We start from the raw sequence: 25,359 nt of genomic DNA, 5'->3' as shown, positions 1-25,359 counted from the left end.
CAATTTTAGTCCTTGGATCTTTGCCTGCAAGTTGGGAGACACTTATTATCACTCTTAGCAACTCAGCACCAAATGGTAAAGTCAACATGGCATTTGTCACCAGTTCCTTACTTGATGAGGATAATCGAAAGGGGGATAAACCCTCTAAGTTTGATATGTTGGTGGCTAATAGAAGAAGATCAAAGGATAATAGAAGTGGTTCGAGCAGGGTAAAGTCTAGAAGCAAGTCTAGAGTTCCAAAGAAGGATGGTGCTTGCCATTTCTGTGGAAAAATGGGTCACTAGAAAAACGAGTGCTGGAAATTTAAAAATGATCAAGCGAAGGGTACAGTGAAGCCTAGAGAAAAGAAAGAACAGAGTGCAGATACATCTACTTATGCTTCAGATGGTGAACTGACATATGCTTCTAACTGTCAAGACTAACATCTTCAAATGAAACAGCGTGGATTGTTGACACAGGTGCCTCATTCCATATTACTCCACACAAAGGTTACTTCCAGTCCTACAAAGCTGGTGATTATGGTGAGGTTTGCATGGGTAACAATGGTGTGTCCAAGATAGTTTGTCTTCGTAATGTTAGAATTGAGACAAACATGGGCTGCTTCATGACATTGAGAGATGTAAGGCATGTTCCTGATTTGAGAATGAATTTAATTTCAGCAGGTAAGCTCGATGATGGAGGTTACCATAATGTTTTCAGTGGTGAAGCATGGAAGTCAAGCAAGGGTTCATTGGATGTTGTACGAGGTAATAAATGTTGTTCCTTATATAAGACAATTTTGAAAATTGTCTATGATGCAACATATTCTGTTTTGATGGAGTCATCCTCTAAGTTGTGGCACAAGAGACTAGGTCACATTAGTGAAAAGGGGCTGAATGTTTTGATCAAGAGGAATGAGTTGCTGAATCTCAAGGATGCTCATCTTGAAAATTGTGAGCATTGCTTGAAGGGTAAGCAGAACAGAGTCTCCTTCAGTAAGTCAAAAGTTGAACTGAAAAAGAATGTTCTTGAACTGGTCCATACAGATGTTTGTGGTCCTATGAAGATTAAATCCATAGGCGATGCTTCCTATTTTGTAACCTTCATAGACGATGCACCTAGGAAGGTTTGGGCCTATGCTATAAAGTCCAAGGATGAGGTTGTAGCAAGGTTTGAGGTCTTTCACAAGATGATTGAAAGAGAGACAGGAAGAAAACTGAGGAGGGTGCGGTCAGATAACAGGGGAGAGTACATAGGCTCATTTGATGATTATTGCAAAGAGTAGGGTATTCGACATGAACAGACTGTGCCCAAGACTCCACAACAAAATGGTGTGGCAGAGAGGATGAACAGAACAATGTTGGAATGGATGAGAAGTATGCTCTCCCATGCCAGGTTGGCTAAGAATTTTTGGGCTGAAGCCATGAGCACTGTAGTGTATGTGATTAACCGTTCTCCCTCCAAGCCATTGAATAATAAGTGTGCAGAAAGCGTCTGGTCAGGTAAAAATGTTAATTATGACTATTTACGTATTTTTGGTTGCAGAGTTTTGTGAATGTTCCAAAAGATGAGAGGTCTAAGCTAGATGCAAAAACCAGGCAATGAATATTTTTGAGGTATGGTGATGAAAAGTGGGGATACAGGTGTTATGACCCAGTTGACAAGAAGGTTTTGAGAAGCCGAGATGTGGTATTCCTTGAAGATCATACTATTGAGAATTTTGAAGATGGTGAAAAACTTGATGCATACATACGTGATCTTTCTGGTCTTGAGCTGTCTCATGATATTGAGGAGACAAGGCCACATGTAGCTTCAGACTCAGATAGTGATGATGATGTTCCTCAGGGTCAAGCTGTAGGCCATGAAAATGATACTAATATTGAAACTGATCTTGGTGATAATGTTGAGGTTGATTTTGAAGTTCAACAAGAAGATGGAAATCAACAAACACCGGTACTTAGGTGGTCTACTAGGGAGAAAAGATCAAGTTCTAAGTACCCTGCTACAGAGTATGTCCTTCTAACTGATTGTGGGGAGCCTATATGCTATAAGGAGGCTATTGAGGATGCTCATAAGAAAGAATGGCTAGCTGCCATGGATGAAGAGATGAAGTCATTGCTGAAAAATGGCACATATGATCCAGTTGAAAGACCAGAGAACAGAAAAGTATTACAAAATAAATGGGTGTACAAGATCAAGCAAGAAGGTGATGATAACAAGACAAGATACAAGGCTAGGCTGGTTGTCAAAGGTTTTGGCCAGAGGCATGGAATCGATTATGATGAGATTTTCTCACCGGTAGTGAAGATGACTTCTATCTGGGTGGTGTTAAGTCTAGTTGCTTGTATGGATCTTAAGGTTGAACAGCTTGATGTCAAGACTGCATTTCTCCATGGTGATTTGGATGAAGATGTTTATATGGAGCAACCTGAAGGTTACAATAAGAAAGGTGAGGAAAGAAAGGTGTGCAAACTTGTCAAAAGTCTGTACGGTTTGAAGCAAGCACCAAGGGAGTGGTATCTTAAGTTTGAGTCGTTCATGATCATCCATGGGTACATGAAGATGTCTACAGATCACTGTGTCTTTGTACAAAAGATTTCTTCTAATGATTTTATTATACTTCTCCTATATGTTGATGACATGCTGATTGTTGGGAGAGACAAGCTCAAGATTGCCAAGTTAAAAAAGGATTTGGCTATTAAGTCTTTTGAGATGAAAGACTTGGGTCAAGCAAGACAAATTCTTGGAATGCAAGTCATTCGTGATCAGGAGAAGAAAAGGCTACGGTTGTCTAAAGAGAGATATATTGAGAAGATTTTAAAACGATTTTGTATGGACAAGGCAAAGTCAGTTGCTTGTCTATTGGCTAAACACTTGAAAATAAACAAGGCAATGTCTCTCAATGATGAAGAGGAAATACAAGAAATGTGCAGTGTTCCATATGCTTCAGCAATAGGCAGTCTGATGTATGCAATGGTCTGTACAAGACCAGATATAACTCATGCGGTTGGAGTACTTAGTCATTTCCTTTCAAATACTGGTAAGACACACTGGGAAGCGATTAAGTGGCTAATGAGATATCTTCAAGGGACCTCCAAATACGCTTTGTGTTATGGTACTAGAAGCCACATGTTGAAGGGTTTTCTGATTCAGATATGAGTGGTGATATTGACACACTGAGATCAACTTTAGGGTATTTGTTTACTTTTGGAGGAGGAGCTGTATCATGGCAGTCTCGTCTACAGAAATGTGTTGCTTTGTCTACTACAGAAGCTGAATATATTGTCATTACTGAATGTTGTAAGGAAATGATATGGATGAAAGAATTGTTGAAAGAAATAGGCATTACACAAGACAGGTTTGTGGTGTTTAGTGACTCACAAAGTGCTATACATGTGAGCAAGAATCCAAGTTTCCATTCACGTTCAAAACACATCCAAAGAAGGTACCATTGGATTTGTGAAGTGCTCGAGAAGAAGGAGTTATACTTGGAGAAAGTGCATACAAATGAGAACGGGTCAGATATGATGACAAAGGGTTTGCCAAGAGGCAAGCATGAGATATGTTGTGCCAAAGCAGAAATGGTTCTAGCAGGAGCGTCACGATGATGAATTTTTATAAGAACATTCTCCCATGGCTCGGAAGGGGGAGAATTGTTGAGGTGTTCCTTGCCATTGCGGGTGGGTTTTTTAAAATTCCGGGTAAACAGATCAGGGTTTTCTTTTATGAAAACGGGTTAGAGTATAAATACTTTTTTTGGGTATTTTTCTCATAACAGAGCAAGGTTGAGAGAGAGTGAATTACAGATTTAGGGTTTTCTAGTTTTCTTCTTCTTGTTCTTTGGCTGATCTAGAGAGAAAAATTGAGGGAGACTTTGATTGTGGAGGAGTCCAATCATTTCTAGTGTAATCACTTCTTTCATTTGAGAGCAGGGCATGTTTGCTTTCGAAGAAGATCCATAGTTTTGCTGTTGCAAAACCCAACACAAATTCTTGATATATTAGTATATTATTTATTTAATTATTATTTTTAGATGAGTTAAATTAAAATAATGTTAGAGTTTTTCATCTTTTCCATGGTATAGCATTTTGTGCATGGTATATCAACTTCGAAATTAAATATGTTGATTTTGTATGGTCCTTTACTTGTGTAGCTCGTTAGGATTTAAACTGTGTGATCCATAGGTCAGGAGTGTGATATATGTTTCAATAATGACTGGTGAGAACTCTAAATTCGACAATCAAGATGCGAAGAAATCAATTACCCATAAAAGATTATCAATGATCGATATTGTTACGAAGAAAATTGAAAATCACTAAAGACGTGCATACTTAATAGTATTGTAAACTTCTATGAGAGAATGGGAGGTTAGCATGCTTTGGCCACATCCCACAATAGGGTAGAGCTCCTAGGATATCAACTCTTTCGATTAGGGATACCAAACATCTTTGGGCTTTGTAACAAGTGTGTTCAAGTGAGGCTTTGGAGTAGTGGTGTATAACATTTGACAAGAACGGAATGCAAGGGTATATGGCAGAACCCGCAGGAGCGTTAAAGAGTTAAGGAAATATATTATATCGGATTGCAGCGCCCTCGCGAGAACGTGGAGAAGAATTCCAAGCACGGAGCAGAACTGGAATATCTGCAGGAACTGAAATTTACCATTTTTTAAACTCACTAAATTGAAAGTATTGTAATCAGATAATTCATTTACGTTTTTAGCTTTTTAGCTTTTATTCAGAATGTTACAACTTCAAAATCATTATAGGCCTGTCTAAATTGATCTCTTAGACTCGTGTTTTTTTTTTCCTGTTTTTGGAAATTTTTAATGAAATGACTTTAAGTCGTTTTTCCAAAAAAAAAAACATCTCTGAGCTCTCTAAGATCTTCTGATAGAACAATCAAATTTTAGATAAAGTTTTTAAATATCGAGAATAAATCAGAGCCAAGGTCACGAAAATAAAACTATAAACAAAATGTATATGTATTGATCGACTCTTACAATTAAAGGTTATGGAGTTGTGTTTCAGTCAAATGATTCACTTAAAAGATGACAAAAATGATGGTTCATTAGCACTTTCTAAGGGTAGATGTATCTATGTAGGGTTGTAATTAGCTTAAGTCTAACTAAAAATATATTTATTATCTACTAAACCTTCATGGATCGAAATAATTTAAAACATATAACAGACTAGAAGTCAAAGTGATTTTTTAAGATAAATGATGTATACTTTACCTTACGTTCAATTCTCCTTATATGCTTTTTTTTTTATAGAAATTCATGACCTCCTAAATGTTTTCCTTACATTATGTTCAACCCTCTTAATTCTAATTTTTCTCTCCATTCGTGTCTCCTATTATACTTTTCACCATAACTTTTCATTGAATCCAAATGATATTTTAAAGGAGGCTAATTTATACTTATCAAATAAAAAGTCTCCATAATTCATAAAAGTAGGAAGAGACATTAGCAAAGTTCAAGTGACAAAAAAATAACTAAATATTAAAAAAATTAGATCAATTCTCACTAAAAAGTTCCATTATAAAAGTGATGGATAATTAATTTAAGAGCTAAATTTTGATAGCTTCCCAAAATTTAAAAAAAAAACTACATTCATTATATATACTATTCTTAGCAACAAAAGGAAATATTTATTAAAGAAAAAGCATAGAGAATATAATTAATTCTCCACAATCAAAGTGCCTCTCTATAAATATACCTTTCTCATCCTCTTTCACATTTCATTAACAAACAAGAACACAGCAAATCGATAACAACTCATCTCTACATATAAATCCACTTTTTTACATTTGAATCAAATGGATTCATTTGGAATCTCAAACATCCATATCGAAAAGTCTAATCCAATCTTCCGTTACCAAACCCAGAAAAAGATCGAAGCTCTCTTACGTCTCTTCGAAATGATTCTCCTTCTCCTTGCCGTTTCCAGTTTCTCCAGTCATATCCCGGCCACCCTTAAAATCTCCGGCGACTATTTCCGGTCAATTTTCGGCATCATTCTGAGCCCTCAGATTGTCTTTTTAATCGGAAATATCATCGTCGCACTTCTCTTCATGAAATCCGGTTTCTTTTCAAGTTCAAATATGAATGAAAGTATTGATACAGATTTCTATCATGGGTATGTGAAAATCGGAGAGAAAAATGTGAGATTTAATGAACAAAAGCAGAGCAGTTTAGATATTGTTAAAGTTAAAGATATACCAAAAAAGAAAGAGAGGAAGATTGAAAGGAGCTTATCGGAGAAAATAACAAAGAGGATTGATGGAGATAAAATAGGCAGGCAGTTGAGACAGTCGTCGACTGAGAATTGCCGGAAAGTTAAGTGTCCTGAGGAGGAAATGAACGGCGAGGAATTCCGGCAGACGGTGGAGGCTTTTATTGCGAGGCAGCAGAGGTTTCTCCGGGAATAATAGTTCCCGGCGGTGATCTCCGTCCGAATCATAACTTTTTTGTTTGTTTGTTTCTTGTACTTCCGTACTCAGTTTTCTCCATAAATGGTTATGGATGTGTATAGTGCTGGAAAAGGAAAGTAGAAACAATGTTCTTTTAAAAAAATTAAACTTTTGTACAAAGTTGGAATTTCTATATTGAAATATGAAACTCTCATGTAAAAATCTATTACAAATCAAATAGAAAATATTAAAAACACTCAAAAACTAGACGAACCAACTATATATGTTGTACATAAATTAGATGGTATACCTAATATCTTCACTTTAACATACAATTATCAATTTAATCCTGAAGTTATCTTGTATCCAAAATAATTAACTAATCATTAGTTCAAAAATAAGATATGATGGATTTATCAAGATAAACACAAAAACATGTGATAGATCTTATGGTTTATGTACAAGAAACTCAACTTGAATTAGAAAAAGCTGCTTCAAGATATAACTTGTTTTGAAAATGAAAAAATTCTCATTGAAACATTTTTTTAAAATAACTTTACCAAGTAAATAACAAAATTTATTGACAAAAAAAAAAAGTAGTTTATATATAAATTGATAAAGTAGTTTAACTACATATAAACTATGACATTAGTAGTTTATCTTAGACTATATATGTAGTTTATGTATAAGACCTATCGACTAGCCTTGGATATTGAAAAAAACTTTGTACTTTTCAATCGCATAACTAGGAAGGTAAATGATTAGAGCTCCTTGTTAGGATTTGTATCTCCCAAATCCTACCAGCTTGAAAACAATCTGTAAAAACACAAGAAAGAAGAACACAAAAATACACAGATTTATAGTGGTTCATTCAAATTGAGCTACATCCACTTCAGTCACCACCAGATTTACTATGAAGAAGAAGAAGGGATACAGAGTTTTTGCCTCATATTTTATCTCTCTAGAATTCAGTCTTTTCAATGTAAACCCTTAATAAACTCATATTTATAGGGTAAACATTCGGGTAATAAACCTAAATAACTTTGGTCAGGCCCAACCCCAAAACCAAAAAGAAAACCCAATAAACTCTAATTAACAATGTAGAATTTATTATAAGTGTAGCTCCATAACTCAACAATCTCCCACTTGGAGACTAACTTCATTATCTCTCGATCGGTGGCGGCTTTCCATCCAATGTCTTAACGAAAAAGACCAACTGAAGTTGCACACAACTTCAGTTTCTCATTTGTCACAGATTTCGTCAACATATCAGTTGGATTCTCACTCCCAGGAATCTTCTCAAGAACTAATACTCCATCTTCTAAAGTTGACCGGATGAAATGATAACGAACTTGTATATACTTCGTCCTGCCATGATAAACATGATTCTTTGCCAAATGAATGGCACTCTGACTGTCGCATCACAACACACTTCCCTCGCAGTCTTGACCCAATTTTCGCAAAAAGGGTTGTAACCACATCATCTATTTAGCAGCTTCTGTCACAGCAACATACTCTTCCTCACAACTAGAAAGAGCAACAATCTTCTGCAATTTTGAAACCCAACTGATTGCAGTACCTCCCAGAGTATAAATGTACCATGTTGTGCTCTTCCTACTATCAACATCACCACCATTGTCAGCATCAACATATCCTCCAAACCCATATTAGACTTTCGAAAACACAAAGCGAGACCCGTACTTCCTCTTAAGTATCATAGTATTCACTTTACTGCTTCCCAATGTTGTCTACCTGGGTTGCTCATGAACCTACTAACAACTCCCATTGCATGTGCTATGTCTGGTCTTGTGCAAACCATCGCATACATAATACAACCAATGTCAGAGGCATATGGAACAATTGCCATGTAATTTTTCTCCTCCTCTGTTGAAGGCGTCTGATCTTTAGATAGTCTGAAGTGACTAGCTAAGGGGGTAGTAACTGGTTTTGCATCATACAAGTTGAACTTGCTAAGAACTTTCTTCACATATTTTTCTTGTGAAAGCTTGAGAACTTCTTCATCCCTGAAAATTCTCATCCCAAGGATTTGTTTAGCAGCACCCAAATCCTTCATTGCAAACTTTTCAGACAACTCTTTTTTGAGCTTGTTAATCTCATACAAGCTTTCTCCAGCAATCAACATGTCATCAACGTAGAGGAGCAGAATAATGTACGATTTATCAAATCTCTTGATATAGAAGCAATGATCAGCTTCACACCTCAAAAATTGTTACTTTTCATGAAACTATCGAACTTCTTGTACCATTGCCTTGGAGCCTGTTTTAAACCATACAGACTCTTCTGAAGCTTACACACAAACTCATCTTTTCCTTTGATTTCAAATCCTTCTAGTTGTCGCATATAAATCTCTTCATCCAAATCACCATGAAGAAAAGCAGTTTTGACATCCATTTGTTGAAGATAAAGGTCTTCTTTCACAACCAAACTCAAAATAGTTCTGATTGTCATAAATTTAACTACTAGAGAGAAGATCTCATTGTAGTCAATACCTTCTTTCTGTTGAAATCCTTTCACAACCAACCTTGCCTTGTACCTCATAGTTTTATCATGTTCTTCTTTAATCTTGAAGATCCACTTGTTGTGAAGTGCTTTCTTTCCCTTTGGTAGTTTAGTGAGTTCCCAAGTCTGATTCAACATCAAAGAGTTCATCTTATCTTTCATAGCAAACTCCCACTTAATCGATTCATCAAATTATATTTCTTCCTCATAACATTCAGGTTCACCTCTATCTGTCAACAATATATAGTTCATAGATGGAGACCACCTCTCAACTGGTTTTCGATTCCTTGACAATCTTCTCAACTGTATAACCGGTGTTTGCTGATTTACCTTTGGGGCCACATTCTCAACAATTTCATCTTCAACAACACATTGTTCTTTTTCGACAGTCGGTATATATTCAGCTGAAAAATATCTCAAATCGACTATACCAGTCTCTTCCAACTTGGAATCACCATCTGATGTCTTCCCAACACAATCTTTGTAGAGAACATGTTCATTGAAAATAACATTTCTGCTACGAATGATCTTTTGATTTTGATTATCCCAGAAACGATAACCAAACTCGATATCACCATAACCAATGAAAAAACATTTATTAGACTTTGAATCAAGCTTGCTCCTATCACATTCATTAATATGAACATATGATAAACAACCAAACACTTTCAAATAAGAAAGATTTACATTTTTATTACTCCAGGTTTCTTCAGGAATTCTGAATTCAATAGGAACAGAGGGTCCCCTGTTTATCAAATAGGCAGCAATATTTATAGCTTCTGCCCAGAAGGTTTTAGGCAGCCCTGCATGCAATCTCATGCTTCTAGCACGCTCGTTCAATGTTCAATTCATTCTTTCAGCTACTCCATTCTCTTGAGGCGTTCGGGGAATAGTCTACACCATACTAATCCCATTCACAGCACAATACTCTTTGAAATCTAGATTGATATATTCACCTCCATTGTCGGATCTCAAGCACTTAACTTTCTGATTTGTTTCATTTTCAACCAAAGTCTTCCACTTCTTGAAAATAGAAAATACTTCAGACTTGTGCTTCATAAAGTAAACTCATACTTTTCTTGTTGAATCATCTATAAAAGTCACATAGTAGTATGATCCGCCAATAGAAGAAATAGGTGCAGGTCCCCACACATCAGTGTGTACCAACTCTAGTCTTTCTTTCTTGAGCTCATTCCCAATCTTTAAGAAACTCACTAGTTTCTGTTTTCCCAAAATGCAGTTTTAACATAACTGATGTTCAACAGACTTCAGTTCTGGAATCTGTCCATTCTTCAAAAGAATTTTCATCCCCTTTTCACTCATATGGCTCAACCTGCAATACCACAACTCACTATTCTTCGAGTCATCAACTACAACAACAATTGTTTCTCTGCAAGTTGAAGTCGTGTATAACGTTCCAGTTTTATGACTTCGAGCAATAACAATTGCTCCTTTAGTCACCTTCCATGCACCATTTCCACAACTGAAACTGTGACCTTCTTCATCAAGTTGTGTAACAGAAATCAAATTGCGCATTAAACCTGGAATGTGTCTCACCTTATTAATCTTCCAAACAGAACCATTTTCCATCTTCAATTTGATGTCTCCAATGCCAACAATATCCAGTGGCTCACCATCTACGAGATAAACTTTCCCACAGTTTCCAGCCACATAATTCTCCATTAATTCTTTGTGAGCAGTGGTGTGGAAAGACGCTCCTAAGTCCAAAACCCATGAATCTATCGGGCTATCAACAGACAGAAGTAACGCATCAGTGACAGATTCTGTAACAACGTTGGCTGCATCATTTTTATCATCACCGTTTTTCTTCGGTGCTTTGTAGTTCCTCGTCAGATGACCCTGTTTACCACAATTCCAGCACTCAAATGTCCGCCCAGACTTGGACTGACTCCTCTTGTTGCTCGACATAGATCTGCTCTTACCTCGGTTGAAATTTCTATCATTACCTCTGCCCCTATTTTCCACATTCAGAGCAGAATCTTTGAACGTTTCACCAGAATCAATTTTACGAACCTCTTTAGCAAGAATACGATCTCTAACTTCAACAAATTTCAGTTTAGCATTTCCAACTGAATTACTGATTGCTGCCCTCATAGGTTCCCAACTATTTGGTAGAGATGCTAACAAAATCAGGGCACTAACTTCATCCCCAAAATCAATCTCAACAGATAGCAATAGATTCATAATTGTATTGAATTCATTCAAATGAGTAGTGACAGAAGTATCATCAACCATTCTTAAGTAAAAGAGTCTTTTCATTAAGTGTACCTTGTTGTTAGAAGATGGTTTCTCATACATATTAGAAAGAGCTTTCATCAGACCCATGGTGGTCTTATCCTTTGCTACATTGTGAGCAACTGTCTTGGCTAGCGGCAATCGGACAACTCCCAAAACCTGTCTATCAAGGAGTTTCCATTCAGCTTCATCCATCTTCTCTGGTTTCTCACTCAAAGAAACATGAAGCTTCTTTCCATAGAGATAATCTTCAATCTGCATTCTCCATAAGGCATAATCGGTCCCATCAAATCTTCAATCCCATGTCCTATACTTTTCTCACTTGCCATCATTTCCAATGCTCAGATCTAGCCTAGTTGCTCTGATACCAGTTGTTAAGATTTGTATTTCCCAAATCCTACCAGCTTGAAAATAATCTGTAAAAACACAAGAAAGAAGAACACAAGAACACACAGATTTATAGTGGTTCAGTCAAATTGAGCTACATCCACTTCAGCCACCACCAGATTTACTATGAAGAAGAAGAAGGAATACAAAGTTTTTGCATCACACTTTATCTCTCTAAAATTCAGTCTTTTCAATGTAAACTCTTAATAATCACATATTTATAGGGTAAACATTCAGGTAATAAACCTAAATAACTTTGTTCAGGCCCAAGCCCAAAACCAAAAAAAAAACCCAATAAACTCTAATTAACAATGTAGAATTTATTATAAATGTAGCTCCATAACTCAACACTCCTCGCAAGCTATTTAAATCTCAGTTGCTTAGGCTTGTTCAGGCTCGTTCAATACTAGTCTTAACAAGTCGAGCTTGAGCTCATTTAAATTTTTAACGAATCAAGTTAGTGATTTTAGATATCCGGCTCGCCGCTCGCGAACATGTTCGTTTAAAGACTCGTTAATGAGTTTACAAACATGTTTGTAACCCATAGAAATCCCTTGTCTCGAAAAAGTTTGAGATTGGAGAAATTTCAACATCAGTTTAAGTGTCCAAAATCTTTAATAAAATATTATTTAAAAGATTTATACAAAAATATATTTTGATATTTTAAAATTAATTATAACAATAATTAATATTTATGATCAATTTTAAATAATCTTTTAGATTTAAAATAATCAAATCATAGTTTGATTAAAAGAAATATGTATTTTTAAATTAATTAAAAATAATTAGTTTAAATGATTATTTATCTTATGAAAGAGTCGACAATTGATTTTCAATTTAAAAGCAATAAAACATTTTGTATACGTTTATAAATGTATATTTGATCAGAGATTCTTTTGAGTTCGATGTTTAGTGATTTTCGGGAAAAAAGCTTTCGCACTATATCTTCCATACCTGTTGAAAAGCGGTCTCTACTTTATAAAATATTGACTTTTAGGATTGAAAAAATAGTTTTATTACGTTTTATGTAACCAATTATTTTTCAAATCCTACACATATATAGGATTTTGTTACATTTAAAATTATAGTGTAATATTTAAATACTAATACATATGATTCATGTCGATGATTATTGAGAAAAACACCGAAAAAATATTAGTTTAACACATTAAAATTTAAAAATAAATTCAAACAAGCCTTTATCAAAAATATTCTTTTATGAAAATATTCTACAAATATTTTGAAATCGTTTCCTATCTATACAGATTTTTAGAAAAATCATTTGGGGTTTCTAATTTTTAATACAAATAGTTTAAAATTAAAATCCCAAACAAACAAGCCCTTAGATAGGTGTGTGGGTCGCGAAACGGGAAAGATATACAGGTCTGGAGCGGGTTTGACCAGATGTCAATGGGTTGGGCACCCGGTCAATACAAAGATCAGTGTCCTCTATCGCGCGCGTTGGTCTCTCAGTCGGATGTTAGAATTTGCTGGTTGTGCAAGTTGGTCCCTCGGTCGGATGATAGAATTCGTCAATTGTGCGAGTTAGTCCATCGGTCGGATGCGGGGATCGTCGATCGTGCACTAATCTTCGGTCAGATGTAAGGATTCTCGGTCGAAAGCCAAGCCCAGGCTAAAGTCCCTCAGTCGGGTGCTAGAATTCCTCAGTCGAACGGGGCTAGGCAAGGTCGACCCCGAGTTTGGGCTGCCCCAACCCCTGGTAGAAAAAATGTCGATTTTTTTATTGCCCTTGTCTAGTTTAAAAAGTTGATAAAAATAACATTTTTGTAAGATTTAAACTCATAACGAAATAAAGTTTTAAGCTTTTATCTTAAACCACTAAGCTACAATCTTTTATGTTTAAAAATTCAATAGATTTGACTAAACATCTTATTATTTGAAATAAATTGGTTACCTTAGGGAGTGAGTTTCTTAGCCCGGGGGCTTGAAATAATATTGACTCTTTATTTTTAACCAATTTAAGAATTGAAATTTTCATTTTGATAAAAAATTTATTTTTTGATAAAACATGATCAGGATTGTTTGAAACTGATCTGAACATATTCCTAACACCTTTAGAAATATGTTAGGGAGGTTTTGGAGTCACTATAGCAAAAATCAATTTTGAAAATTTTCAAAGTCAAATTTGGGTACATTCAATTAGGATTGATTGATTCAAATTAGTTTCAATAGAAATCTTATAAATGATCTTGGATTGTTTTTCAATCAAGAAATTAAACAAAATCTAAAGCTAGTCGAATTTGAATATAAAAATTTCATTTTAAATTAAAAAATTGAATTACAACATGTGAGTTGGAGACATTTCTGAACTCTTTTAGAAGCTTTCTAATAACTCAGAATCGAGCTTTAAATCTTTATACATTATTTCAAAATTTTCAAGCAAAACTTGAAAATTTTATTGGCGAATTTCTTTTAAAGTGGATTGAGATATTGAGATCGGTCTCCTTGGCTTCTTCTTGATAAAAGGGAGCTATTTATAGCCTTCCTAAGTTGGATGGATGATCAAGTGGATCGGATTTCAAACAAAAGTCCATTAATGGCTTTTGTCTGTATTTCATCCAATTGATTGTTCTAGGGCATAATTGCTACTATGAACGTAACTGAAATGATCATTTTAGCTTTTGAATCATCGAATATGATGGACTAATTCCAGAGTTCCATCTTTGAAAATTAAAGAATCTGGCGGATCATCATTTCGTTCATGGAGAGGAAGAAGAACACTAGAGCTAAAAATGACGTTGTTTGCTTCTTCAATGTTTGAGCAACAAGGGAGTCATGAAATAGCGTCGTTTTTTGCATAAGCGTAGACGCCTAGGCTTTCCATCTGCACTCTGCGTGCAATTTCCCTAATGGCGTTGAGGCGCGTGTTAGTTGATCCACTGCTGCGCAAAAGCGCTTTCTTTCTGTTGTAGCGGGCGATGCGATTGACTGTGGTGCATTGGGTGAGACCTGGGCGCTCATCCGTGGAATGTGTGATCTGATGCAACCGTTTCTCTTATATCGGCTACACTAGATCACGACCCTTCTCCAGCCTTAGGGCTTATTCAAAATGAATTTATTTAAACTTCTTTGGCTTTATTTTCAACCTACAAAATACATAAAATATTTTCAATAGACATATTATTTATTTTGCCTATTAATTTTTTTTCTTTCATATTTTAGAGTTTTATAAATAATTAATTTGGGATAAAATGAATACAACATTTATCCCAAATTATTTATTATAATTTCTTTTAGCCCTTAAAAATAATTTGGGATAAAATGAATACAACATTCATCTCAAATTATTTTATTTTATTTTTCTTGTCATTTGTTTTAATTAATAGAGATTTAATTAATACAATAATTAATCCAATTAATTGTTTAATCTTGATTTGGCCTTAATTTTGATTATTTTAAATTTATTTATTCAAAACAATTATTTTAATATTTATAAATTGGGTAGTTTAGTGCTCACATAATTATTTTGAAACCATTTTTTATTTTAAATGAAATACCTAGATTGTTGACATAATAATTTTGTTATTTTAAATTTATTGGGTTCGAGTCCGTGATAGACTGACTACCTACGTATTCTCATAAAAAGAGAAATCAAGTCCGAAAGTAGTTCCGAAGTATGAGTTTTTGGATATTACTTATATTTTTATTGAGTTTTGAGTTTTATTTGTGGTTAGTGAGAAATGGGCTTTGAACTTTTTGAAAGTTAAACTCATTTATTGGTGATGTTGTAACGGAATACAAAAGATGATGTAAACAATAAAAAATAAACAAATTTAACTTGTTTAACCAAGATAAAAGTTGGCTACGTCTATCTACAAAAGAGAGAATTTTATTGAGAATGTGAGAACATAAATGATGATATGACAAACAAGGGTTATGACACACTTTAAATAATACTTGATCCCTAAACCTTAATAGATACAAAACCTAACAATAGAGAATTGGGCAAGCCCATTAAGAAAGCTCAAATATTCAAGTTTATTCAATAAGTGAATCGATTTCTTTGCATTTCATCGCAATCCAATGTGCCGCAAAGTTGAGTTCTCTTTTTAGTCCAAGCTATTTTGAAACATTTGATGATTTTTAGACATTTAAGAATGTCTATTCTTATTTGTCTTGTCTTTCGTAAGTGTTCAACTTTGACTTATTTTTATTTATTTATAATAGTTAATTGACAATAAAAAATATGATAATATTGTTGACATGTATTTTCTTCGTCATTTTTTTTTACGCCAGTCTTATTCCTGAGTCTCGGTCACATATTACAAATTTTGGGAGCAAGTGGTTAATTTGAATTAATTAAGTTTAGGAGATACAATAAATTTCTATATTAAAAATGGCCTAAAACAAACAACACTAAGTAGTGAAAAAAATATATAATTATTAACTTTATAAAAAGAAAAAAGAATAGAGAATATGAAGCTCTCGTGTTGTCTAATCAGCCATGCATGGCAAAAATGTTGAAGAGTTATTAAGAAATCATAGAAGTTGGTTAAGACATAACTAATTATTAAGATTGAGATTAAGGAATAATAACCAACTGTCAAAAGATTATACTTTTTCATTAATCCTTATCTTCTCCCTATATACCCCTTTTCAAGCAATAATAACACTCTATATCTATCCTCCTAAATATGAATCATTACCTTTTTCTTTTACAATTAACTATTGATTTAATTGACAATTGTTATAAAAATAAATCATTAAACTATTTATCATGATATTATAGTACCTTGCAGAAATGTGTCGAGATGAGTTTATATTTAATTTAGAAACTAAACTTAGTCGAATATCTGTTATAACTTTATGGATTTTTTTTTTTTTATAAATTTATAGATGCTGATAAAAAGAAAATATATATGTTTTCAAATGAGATCGTTATAACCATATAAGACAAATTAATCAACACGCCAATGTCGCAATCATAATGGTGAGATTAGGTCTCGTTTGTGACCAATATAGGTGATCGAGAGAGTAATTATAACTAGAACCTCCTTTTCTAATTTTTAAATTTCCACTTCTTAATCGCATTTCAATCAAATAAGAAAACTGAAGTGATTCCCAATTATGTAAGTTGTTAAGTAAAAATTAATGAAATCCTACTGCCTATTAATGATCTTCAGATCCATATAGTTGAAGATTTCATTCGTATTTTCTTAATCCAAATCTTACGTACTTTTAAGATATGATGAAATTTTTATCATGGATAACCAACTTTACTCTAAGAATAGTTCTCTTATGATAAGAAGAGTTTTTTCTCAATATTTTAGTCAACATTTTCCGAAATTTCTTTATGGAGAAATGTGTAAAACAATATATGATAAGAAAAATAAAAAAACATAAACAAAAGGAGGATAAAATTAAAAGAGGATAAAGAAAGTATTAGTTGGAAATAAAAACATAGACTAATAATATATGGTAAATGTATATTAGTCGTTCCCTAAATGGACATATAATCCCCTCTTCTAGCCTAACGACAACAAGAGGTGGATATCTCTCAGGCTTCCATGAGATCCTGGGTTTGAGCCCGTCAGACGGCAAATTATGCGTCTGGTTAAATTGTTAAGTATATTTGCGAGATATATACTTAACTCGCGAGATTAGTCGCACTCTATAGAAGCAACGGAATTCAGCGTTCTCAAAAAAAAAAAAGACATGTATGGTTTGATATTAATTTCCTGTCGTTAGAAAAATTTTATGATAATTCATTCTTACACGACAATTATATCTATAATCACACTTAAATAATAATGTTATTAATCCTATAATGTAACCCGGTACAATTGAGTTACGTGATGGTCAATTTTAATGTATTTTTATTATTTTACTTAAACGTGATATTTGATATTTAGGTGCACCTCGTAATATTTGTGTTACTAATGTTCATGTCTTTCTTTCTTAATAGGTTAGTTTAATCTTCTTTCATTTCCATTATTTTCCTATTAAACCGATGGATAATCTAGGCAATCAAGTTAAAATGGAGCCAATATTAAAGTATAGATTTTTTTATTTAATGTTTTGCTAAAAAGATATTTAAGACTATTAGAAGAAGAAAAGAATATTGGCCCTATATCCAAAGCCGCTTCAATCATGCACTAAAGCAATATGCCTAGTGGACCAAATTTCCTGTCCTAACTTGAATATCTTTTATTAGAATGAGGGACCAATATTTGTACTTTTCTTTACTTATTTTAATTATAAGCATTATGCCTTTTGTTATCAATCTAGAAGACATGTTTTTGTGAACTCAAACATATGTGGTGCCAATGCGACACCATTTGTTAATGATAATTCAACCATTTAATTTCATATATCTTATCCAAATAGTTATAATTTTCTTTTTGTGTGAGAAATCTAGTTATTACTCTGAAAAAAGTTAGCACAGTTCTCTTTATCTGCATGATCTCTTATTTAAATTAAAATTATTAGTAAGAAACTAATTATTTAATACATTTAAATGTTTTAGGTAATATTTTGTTTTTTCATTTAAACTATTACAGTGGGTTAGTTATATTGACAAAATTTTACATTTTTTGAATGAGTTGTCTTTATATTTAAAACAAATGCAACTCATCTTTTTGCTTATTTTTAATGTTGTGTCTAATGTTTGAGGCCTTTTATGATTGACATTTATTTAGTAAATATGATCAAATTTGAAAAATAAATAATTTTGAATATAAATTCAATCAAAATTTTAAAAAGCCGATGTATCAACATATTGGTGGAGGACCGGTTTGATCTACAAGGTTTTTATCAAAAAGTTTATTATTAACCGACTTGAACTCAAATCAATTAAATTTTCATTCTTCGAGAATTTTTTGAGTTTTCTTTATTTAAATGATTTGTCTTTTTATTATTTTTATTTTGTAGTGAAATTATATTTTTGTTATAAAAAGAAAATTATTTTATATTTAATTATTTTTAAAATAAACTATTCTAATAAAATTACCAAAGACAAATTTATGTAAAATATTCAAATCAATCCTTTTATTTATTTTCATGTTAATTTCTTTACACAATTGGAATAACTTCTACATGAAATGCGGTTTATATTCATTATAGATTGTGAAGTCAACTTGCTTTTATGGAAATATTAATTGTACTTTTTACCAAAAAAAAAAAGAAGGGGGTTAATTTAAGTATTTAACATTAAGGGCTTGCATCTTTAATTTGGGACTATTTTGAAAATAATTTTATAATTTTTTTAAATAAGTAAATTAAAAGGAGTTTATTTTAGTTTAATTATCTATTTAGTACTTTAAAATAATTTAATAAATAAAATAATATTATTTCAATATTTTATAGATGATTCAAATGATAACAAGAAAATTGTTATGATATTTAAAATAATAGTTATAACAAATAAAATTAAAATTATATTAATTCAATAAGATAGTTTAAGTGATAAGAATTATTTTGTTCGATTCCTACTTAAAACGCCTTAAATTTAAAAAAAAATATAATTAATGTATACCAAAAGTACACTAATATATAAAATAATTTTAACTGAATATAAAAAGTAATTATATTATGATATATCAAATTATAATCTATCAGTAATAATTTATGAAATATTATTTATATAATAAATAAATTAATTAATTTATTATGATAGCTCAAATATGGTAGAAGGAATTCTCTAAAACTAATTACAAGTTTTAAATTTAATTATTTTTATAAACACTTTAAATTTATGACCTATTTTTTAACCAAATAAAAATTAATTTTATGAAATTAAAAATGAATCTTAGTCAAAATTTTAAATTCAAGTTATGGTTAGGAGTGAAATGTTACTTAAATATATAGTTAGTTGATTATTCTCGAAATGAACATTTTTTCTGGGTTATCTCTCCAAGTATATTTTAAATGTTCGATAAAACTTTTAATTCACATTAGAAATATAAAATTCATTAAAACGGAAAATAACTTTGTAACTTAACGCAACTTTTGAAAAAAAAAAACATAAGTTATGATGTAAAATATAGTATTAAAACAATCCAATTCTTATATGTGAAGTTAACATGTGATCGATATATGTTGTTAATGTAAAATTTTTGCATGAATATAAATAAAATGGTTGATTTAAATAACTAAAATAAGTTGATTAGCCAAATATCCTTTTAAGGGATCAATCTAAGTCTATATATGGTCTTCAATTATAATTAAAATTTGAAAGCTTTTTCAAATGGATCCCATAAAGATGAAAAGACAGCCCTATAATTTGATTAAATTGTCAAAGTTAAATCCATTTAAAACATAAACTCTATTATTGGTGGGTCTTCCAATGCGGAAGGGTCCAGGAGTAAAGGAAAATTGAGTTTTTTCTTACTTTAATTCCTTGGCTTGTATTTTGGGTGGAATTATTTTTAAGAAAAAGAGAGCTCATAATATAATTTTATTATTATTATTATATATAAATAAGTAGCAAGTGATAATAGTGGTAATTTATTTATGTGTTAGTATTTCTTAGCAAGGAAGGAAGTTGGGATCCATCCAATGAATGTGCTACACTTGGATCACGTTGTGCCACATCGCGCACTCTACTTAACTACCTCGGATTTTTGGCCTTTACTAAGACCATCAATTTAATATTATATTTTTTAAATTTAAAAAATTATTAAAATTTCACTTTATATACATTGATTTTTTAAAATTGAATAGGATGGAGTTTAGGTCTAAATAAAACGTTAATATTTTAGATATAACGGTTAAGCGTTCTATCCAACTTTTTCTAATAGTAATGTTTGATTTCGTATTATAGAATAGTTCCTTATACATTAATAACTAATTTCGAATTTTTAAAATAGATTGATTAATCTATTCTAACACAAAAAAGCCAAAATATTGTTTTACTCAAACATTCATTTTTTTCTTAAGTTTTTGTCATGGAATGAGGCTCTAGTTGTACGTGTGTAGGTTCTCGAAGTTGTAGATTTGAATGAAATAAGAGATCATATGATTCATATGATGTTTTCGAAAATCCAATGATGAAAAAGATGGTTTCAGTTTAGTTGAATCTTGATGTTGTTAGTGACTCGAATGATTGTCTTGTTATTATGTTTTGGTTTGTACAGGAACAAAGATCAACCAACTTTAACTTAGATTTTGGTTAAGAAAATTGGATTCAATTTTGGATGTTAGTATTATTTGGGGTTTTGGTCATGTCAAGCAGAGGAGTGCAAATTGATTTATGACCAAGAAAATAAAGGCAGGATGAAGGGAAGACATAGGTCTAACCTAATTTCTAACGGAAGGTCGCAGCTTAATTTTTATTCATCGAAAATGAAAATGGTGACTGATAGCGAGGTTGACATGCTTTTTTTTGACCGAGCTAGCATATCATTCGACCGAGAGAATACAAATACATGCAGGCTGGCCCTTAGAATTTTGGGCAATGCAAATTAAAATTTTTGTGGCCTCTAAAATAGTAAAAATCAATAATTTAATAAAATAAAATGAAATATAAATGGTCAAATATTATCATACGAAAATAAAAAGATTAAAACAGAGATAAAAAAGTTATATATATATATATATGGTATAAAATATATTTAATATTAAAGGAGAAAAAAAAATAAGATTAATAATATAATACAATTAAATATTAGAAAACGGTACCCTATAAAGATGGGTCTATGCTTACCCAGGGCTGATCCTGAATACATGACACGACTGAAAGCCTCTTCCGCGACTGAGAGAATACATGATACGAACCGAAAGCCTCTTCCCGCTTGGCTTGGCTTTCGACCGACGCATGCGACCGAATGCCCTCCTAGCCACGACCAAAAGGCATCCTTGCCACGACCGATATCTATTTTGCCTGACCGAGGACCTACAACCGATACATCCGTTAGTGCTCGCGACCAAGCGCCTAGAGGTCTGGCTGCACTTGGCTCATATCACAACTAAACCCTTGGGTGTGGTTTGGTCCAAGCACTTAGGCCCCATTTGTTTTGCTTTTTTTTTTCTTTATTTTCACATAACTTTCTAAACCTTGAATAGATAAAATAATAAAAATCATATATATCGCGATAAAATCTCGAAAACAGATTATTTGAAAATTTTGATTTTAGCATTTATGTTTTTAAGGTACCCTTTAAATTAAGGCTAATAGGTATGTTTACATGATTACTCTTTTTTATAACACACACCAGACCTAGACGCATGACAGACAAGTAATTGAATGTCACAAATATGTATATGATATAGTTGGAATAGCTGGTAAAATGCTTAAGTCCCAAGATATAAAATAATTTATCAAATAAATTGTTAAGTTCATATTTTTTTGAAAATTTCTAAAATTTTATAGTAGAGAATATATTTTGGACCGCACAAGAGATAAAGTGTCGAGACTTCCAAAATCTAAATATCTTTAAATGCGTTTTTACAAGCTCATTTTTCTTTCTCGGTTTCTCATGAAGAAAATTAGGAGGTGACTCTTTTTAAAACTAGGCTAATTTTTTTCAATTTCATTTTGGTTAATCATCTCCTTTTACGATATTCAAGAGAGAGATGAATTGCAAGATTTGACAAAATTGACATTTTTCAAATTGTTCTTGAGTAATACTTCTCATTTTGTTTTTTTTTTTTTTGTCTACTTTTATGAGATTCGAGATAATGATAAGTTATAGAGGATTGATTATTAAGTAACACGTAAAAAATTAGAGGTTACAAACCGTATCTTATAACAACAAATTATTGATATATTAGTTTATTCTCTATTTAATTGTTATTTTTAGATGAGTTAAATTAGAATAATGTTAGGATTTTTCATCCTTTTCATGGTATAGCATTTTGTGCATGGTATATCAACTTTGAAATTGGTATATCAACATTGAAATTGAATATGTTCGTTTTTCATGGTCTTTTATTTGTTAAACTGTGTGTCCATAGGTTAGGAGTGTGATATATTAAAATCTAAATAATGGATGGTGAGAACTCTAAATTCGACAATCAATGATGCGAAAGAAATGAATTTTCGCATCAATTACCATAAAATATTATCATTGATATTGTTAGCTCTCATCATGCTTTGGACACATCCGACAATAGGGTTGAGCTACTATATGATATCAACTCTTTCGATTAGTGATGCCAAACATCTCTAGGATCTCTAAGATCTTCTAATAGAAGAATAAAATTTTCGATAGAGTTTGTAAGAAATTAAGTATAAATCAGAGCCAAAGTCACCAAAATAAAACTATAAACAAGACGTATTATCGACTCTTACAAATATTAAAGGTTATGGAGTTGCGTTTCAGTCAAATGATTCACTTGAATATGATAAAAATGATGACTCGTTAGCACTTTTGAATTAAGGGTAGTCGGATATATAGGGTTTGTAATAAGCTTAAGTCCAACTAAAATAATATTTATTATTGAAATAATTTAAAATGTATAATAGAATAGTAGTCAAATTAAAGTAATTTTTAAGATAAATGATGTATATTTTACCCTAGGTTCGATTCACATTATATGCATTTATTTTCTGAAATTTTTTCTTACACAAATTTATGACCTCCTAAGACCAGCCACAGCAGGGGAGCAATTAGGGTGTCATTTGGGTGTCAAAAGAGGAGGGTGGGAGGCAGCAGGGGCAAAAGTGGGTGTCAAATTTTGGGTGTCGTGTCAAATTTTGTTTGGCCCAATGAGAGGCTGCCATGTGGCAGGATAATATCTCCCTTTTAATTTTAGTTTTCTTATTTTAAAAATACATTTTAATAATAATTGATCAATAATAAAAAAAAAATTATATCAATATTTTTTATTTTTCACGATCTATAAATAGAGACTTGGTTTGTATCATTTGGACACCAAAAAAAATATTGTTTGTGGTGAATAAAGTGATGAATAATATTGTTTGTGGTTAAAAAAAATGAAATTATGTATATGTTTAAATGATGTGAAAGTGAGAGAAAGTGAAAAAGTAATTTTGATACCTTGAATAACACGCTGCTGTATGACATGTTAAAAAGTGGGTGTTAAAAAAGGTGTTAAGCTGACGTGGCAGGGTGTTAAATGAAAAAATTTGACACCCTGGTGTGGGTGGTCTAAATGTTTTTCTACACAATTTTTTTCTTCTGTACCAGTCATATTATACATCTCACCCTATCTTTTCATTGAATTCAAATGATGTTAATTACAGAGGCTAATTTATACTTATCAAATAAAAATGTCTCCATAATTCTTAAAAGTAGGAAGAGATCAATCAGGTTCACCCGAAACATTAGCATAGTAATAAAAAAAAATATAACTAAAAATTAAAAAATTTAGATAAATTCTCATTAAAAAAGTTCCATATAAAAGTGATGGATAATTAATTTAAGAAGCTAAATTTTGATAACTACCTAAAAAAAATAAAACTAAAAAACTACCTTTCAATATATATAGTACTATTCTAAGTGACTAAAGAAAGATTATAAAAGAAAAAGCATTCAATATAATTAATTATTCTCCACAATAATCAAGGTACGTCTCTCTATAAATATACATTTCTCATCCTCTTTCCCATTTCATTAACAAACAAGAACACAGCAAATCGATAACAACTCATATCTCTACATATAAATCCACTTTTTTTACATTTGTATCAAATGGATTCATTTGGAATCTCAAACATCCATATCGAAAAGTCTAATCCAATCTTCCGTTACGAAACCCAGAAAAAGATCGAAGCTCTCTTCCGTCTCATCGAAATGATTCTCCTTCTCCTTGTCGTTTCCAGTTTCTCCAGTCATATCCCGGCCACCTTTAAAATCTCCGGCGACTACTTCCGGTCACTTTTCGGCATCATTCTGAGCCCTCAGATTGTCTTTTTAATCGGAAATATCTTCGTCGTCGTTCTCTTCATGAAATCCGGTTTCTTTTCCAGTTCAAATATGAATGAACGTATTCATACAGATTTCTATCATGGGTATGTGAAAATCGGAGAGAAAAATGTGACATTTAATGAACAAAAACAGAGCAGTTTAGATATTGCTAGAGTTAAAGATATACCCAAAAAGAAAGAGAGGAAGATTGAAAGGAGCTTATCGGAGAAAATAACGAAGAGGATTGATGGAGAAAATACGGGCAGGCAGTTGAGACGGTCGGCGACTGAGAATTGCCGGAAGGTTAAGTGTCCTGAGGAGGAAATGAACGGCGAGGAATTCCGGCAGACGGTGGAGGCTTTTATTGCGAGGCAGCAGAGGTTTCTCCGGGAATCATAGTTCCCGGCGGTGATGTCCGTCGAATCATAACTTTTTTTGTTTGTTTCTTGTACTTCCTTACTCAGTTTTCTCCATAAATGGTTATGGATGTGTATAGTGCTGGAAAAGGAAAGTAGAAACAATATTGTTCTTTTAAAAAATTTAAAACTTTTGTACAAAGTTGGAATTTCTATATTGAAATATGAAACTCTCATGTAAAAATCTATTTCAAATCAAATAGAAAATATTAAGAACACTCAAAAACTAAAAGAACTAACTATATATGTTGTACATAAATTAGATGATATACCCAATATCTTCACTTTGACATACAATTATCAATTTAATCCTGGATTATCTTTGTATCCAAAAATAATTAACTGAGTTCAAAAATAAGGTATGATGGATTTATCAAGATAAACACAAAAACATGTGATAGATCTTATGGTTTATGTACAAGAAACTCAACTTTAATTAGAAAAAGTTGCTTTAATATATAACTGGTTGAAAATGATAAATTTCTCATTGAAACATTTTTTAAAAATATCTTTACCAAGTAAATAACATAATTTAATGACAAAAAAAAAGTAGTTTA

At 32.2% G+C, this 25,359-nt stretch overlaps 2 protein-coding genes across 2 annotated transcripts; both read left to right on the top strand.

Moving 5' to 3' along the window:
- Positions 1-5,799: 5,799 nt before the first annotated feature.
- LOC124930364 lies at positions 5,800-6,411 on the top strand. The gene has a single exon (XM_047470716.1). The coding sequence runs from the start codon at positions 5,800-5,802 to the stop codon at positions 6,409-6,411; it is 612 nt and encodes a 203-aa protein (XP_047326672.1).
- Positions 6,412-24,170: 17,759 nt separating this feature from the next.
- LOC124930363 lies at positions 24,171-24,785 on the top strand. Its single transcript, XM_047470715.1, has one exon. It carries the CDS (start codon positions 24,171-24,173, stop codon positions 24,783-24,785), a length of 615 nt encoding a protein of 204 aa, XP_047326671.1.
- The last annotated feature ends 574 nt before the right edge of the window (positions 24,786-25,359 follow it).

Source organism: Impatiens glandulifera, chromosome 3 (assembly GCF_907164915.1).
Source record: "Impatiens glandulifera chromosome 3, dImpGla2.1, whole genome shotgun sequence".
Lineage (NCBI taxonomy): Eukaryota > Viridiplantae > Streptophyta > Magnoliopsida > Ericales > Balsaminaceae > Impatiens > Impatiens glandulifera.
Note: the sequence above shows the minus strand (reverse complement) of the source record. Positions and strands in the feature narration are given on the sequence as shown.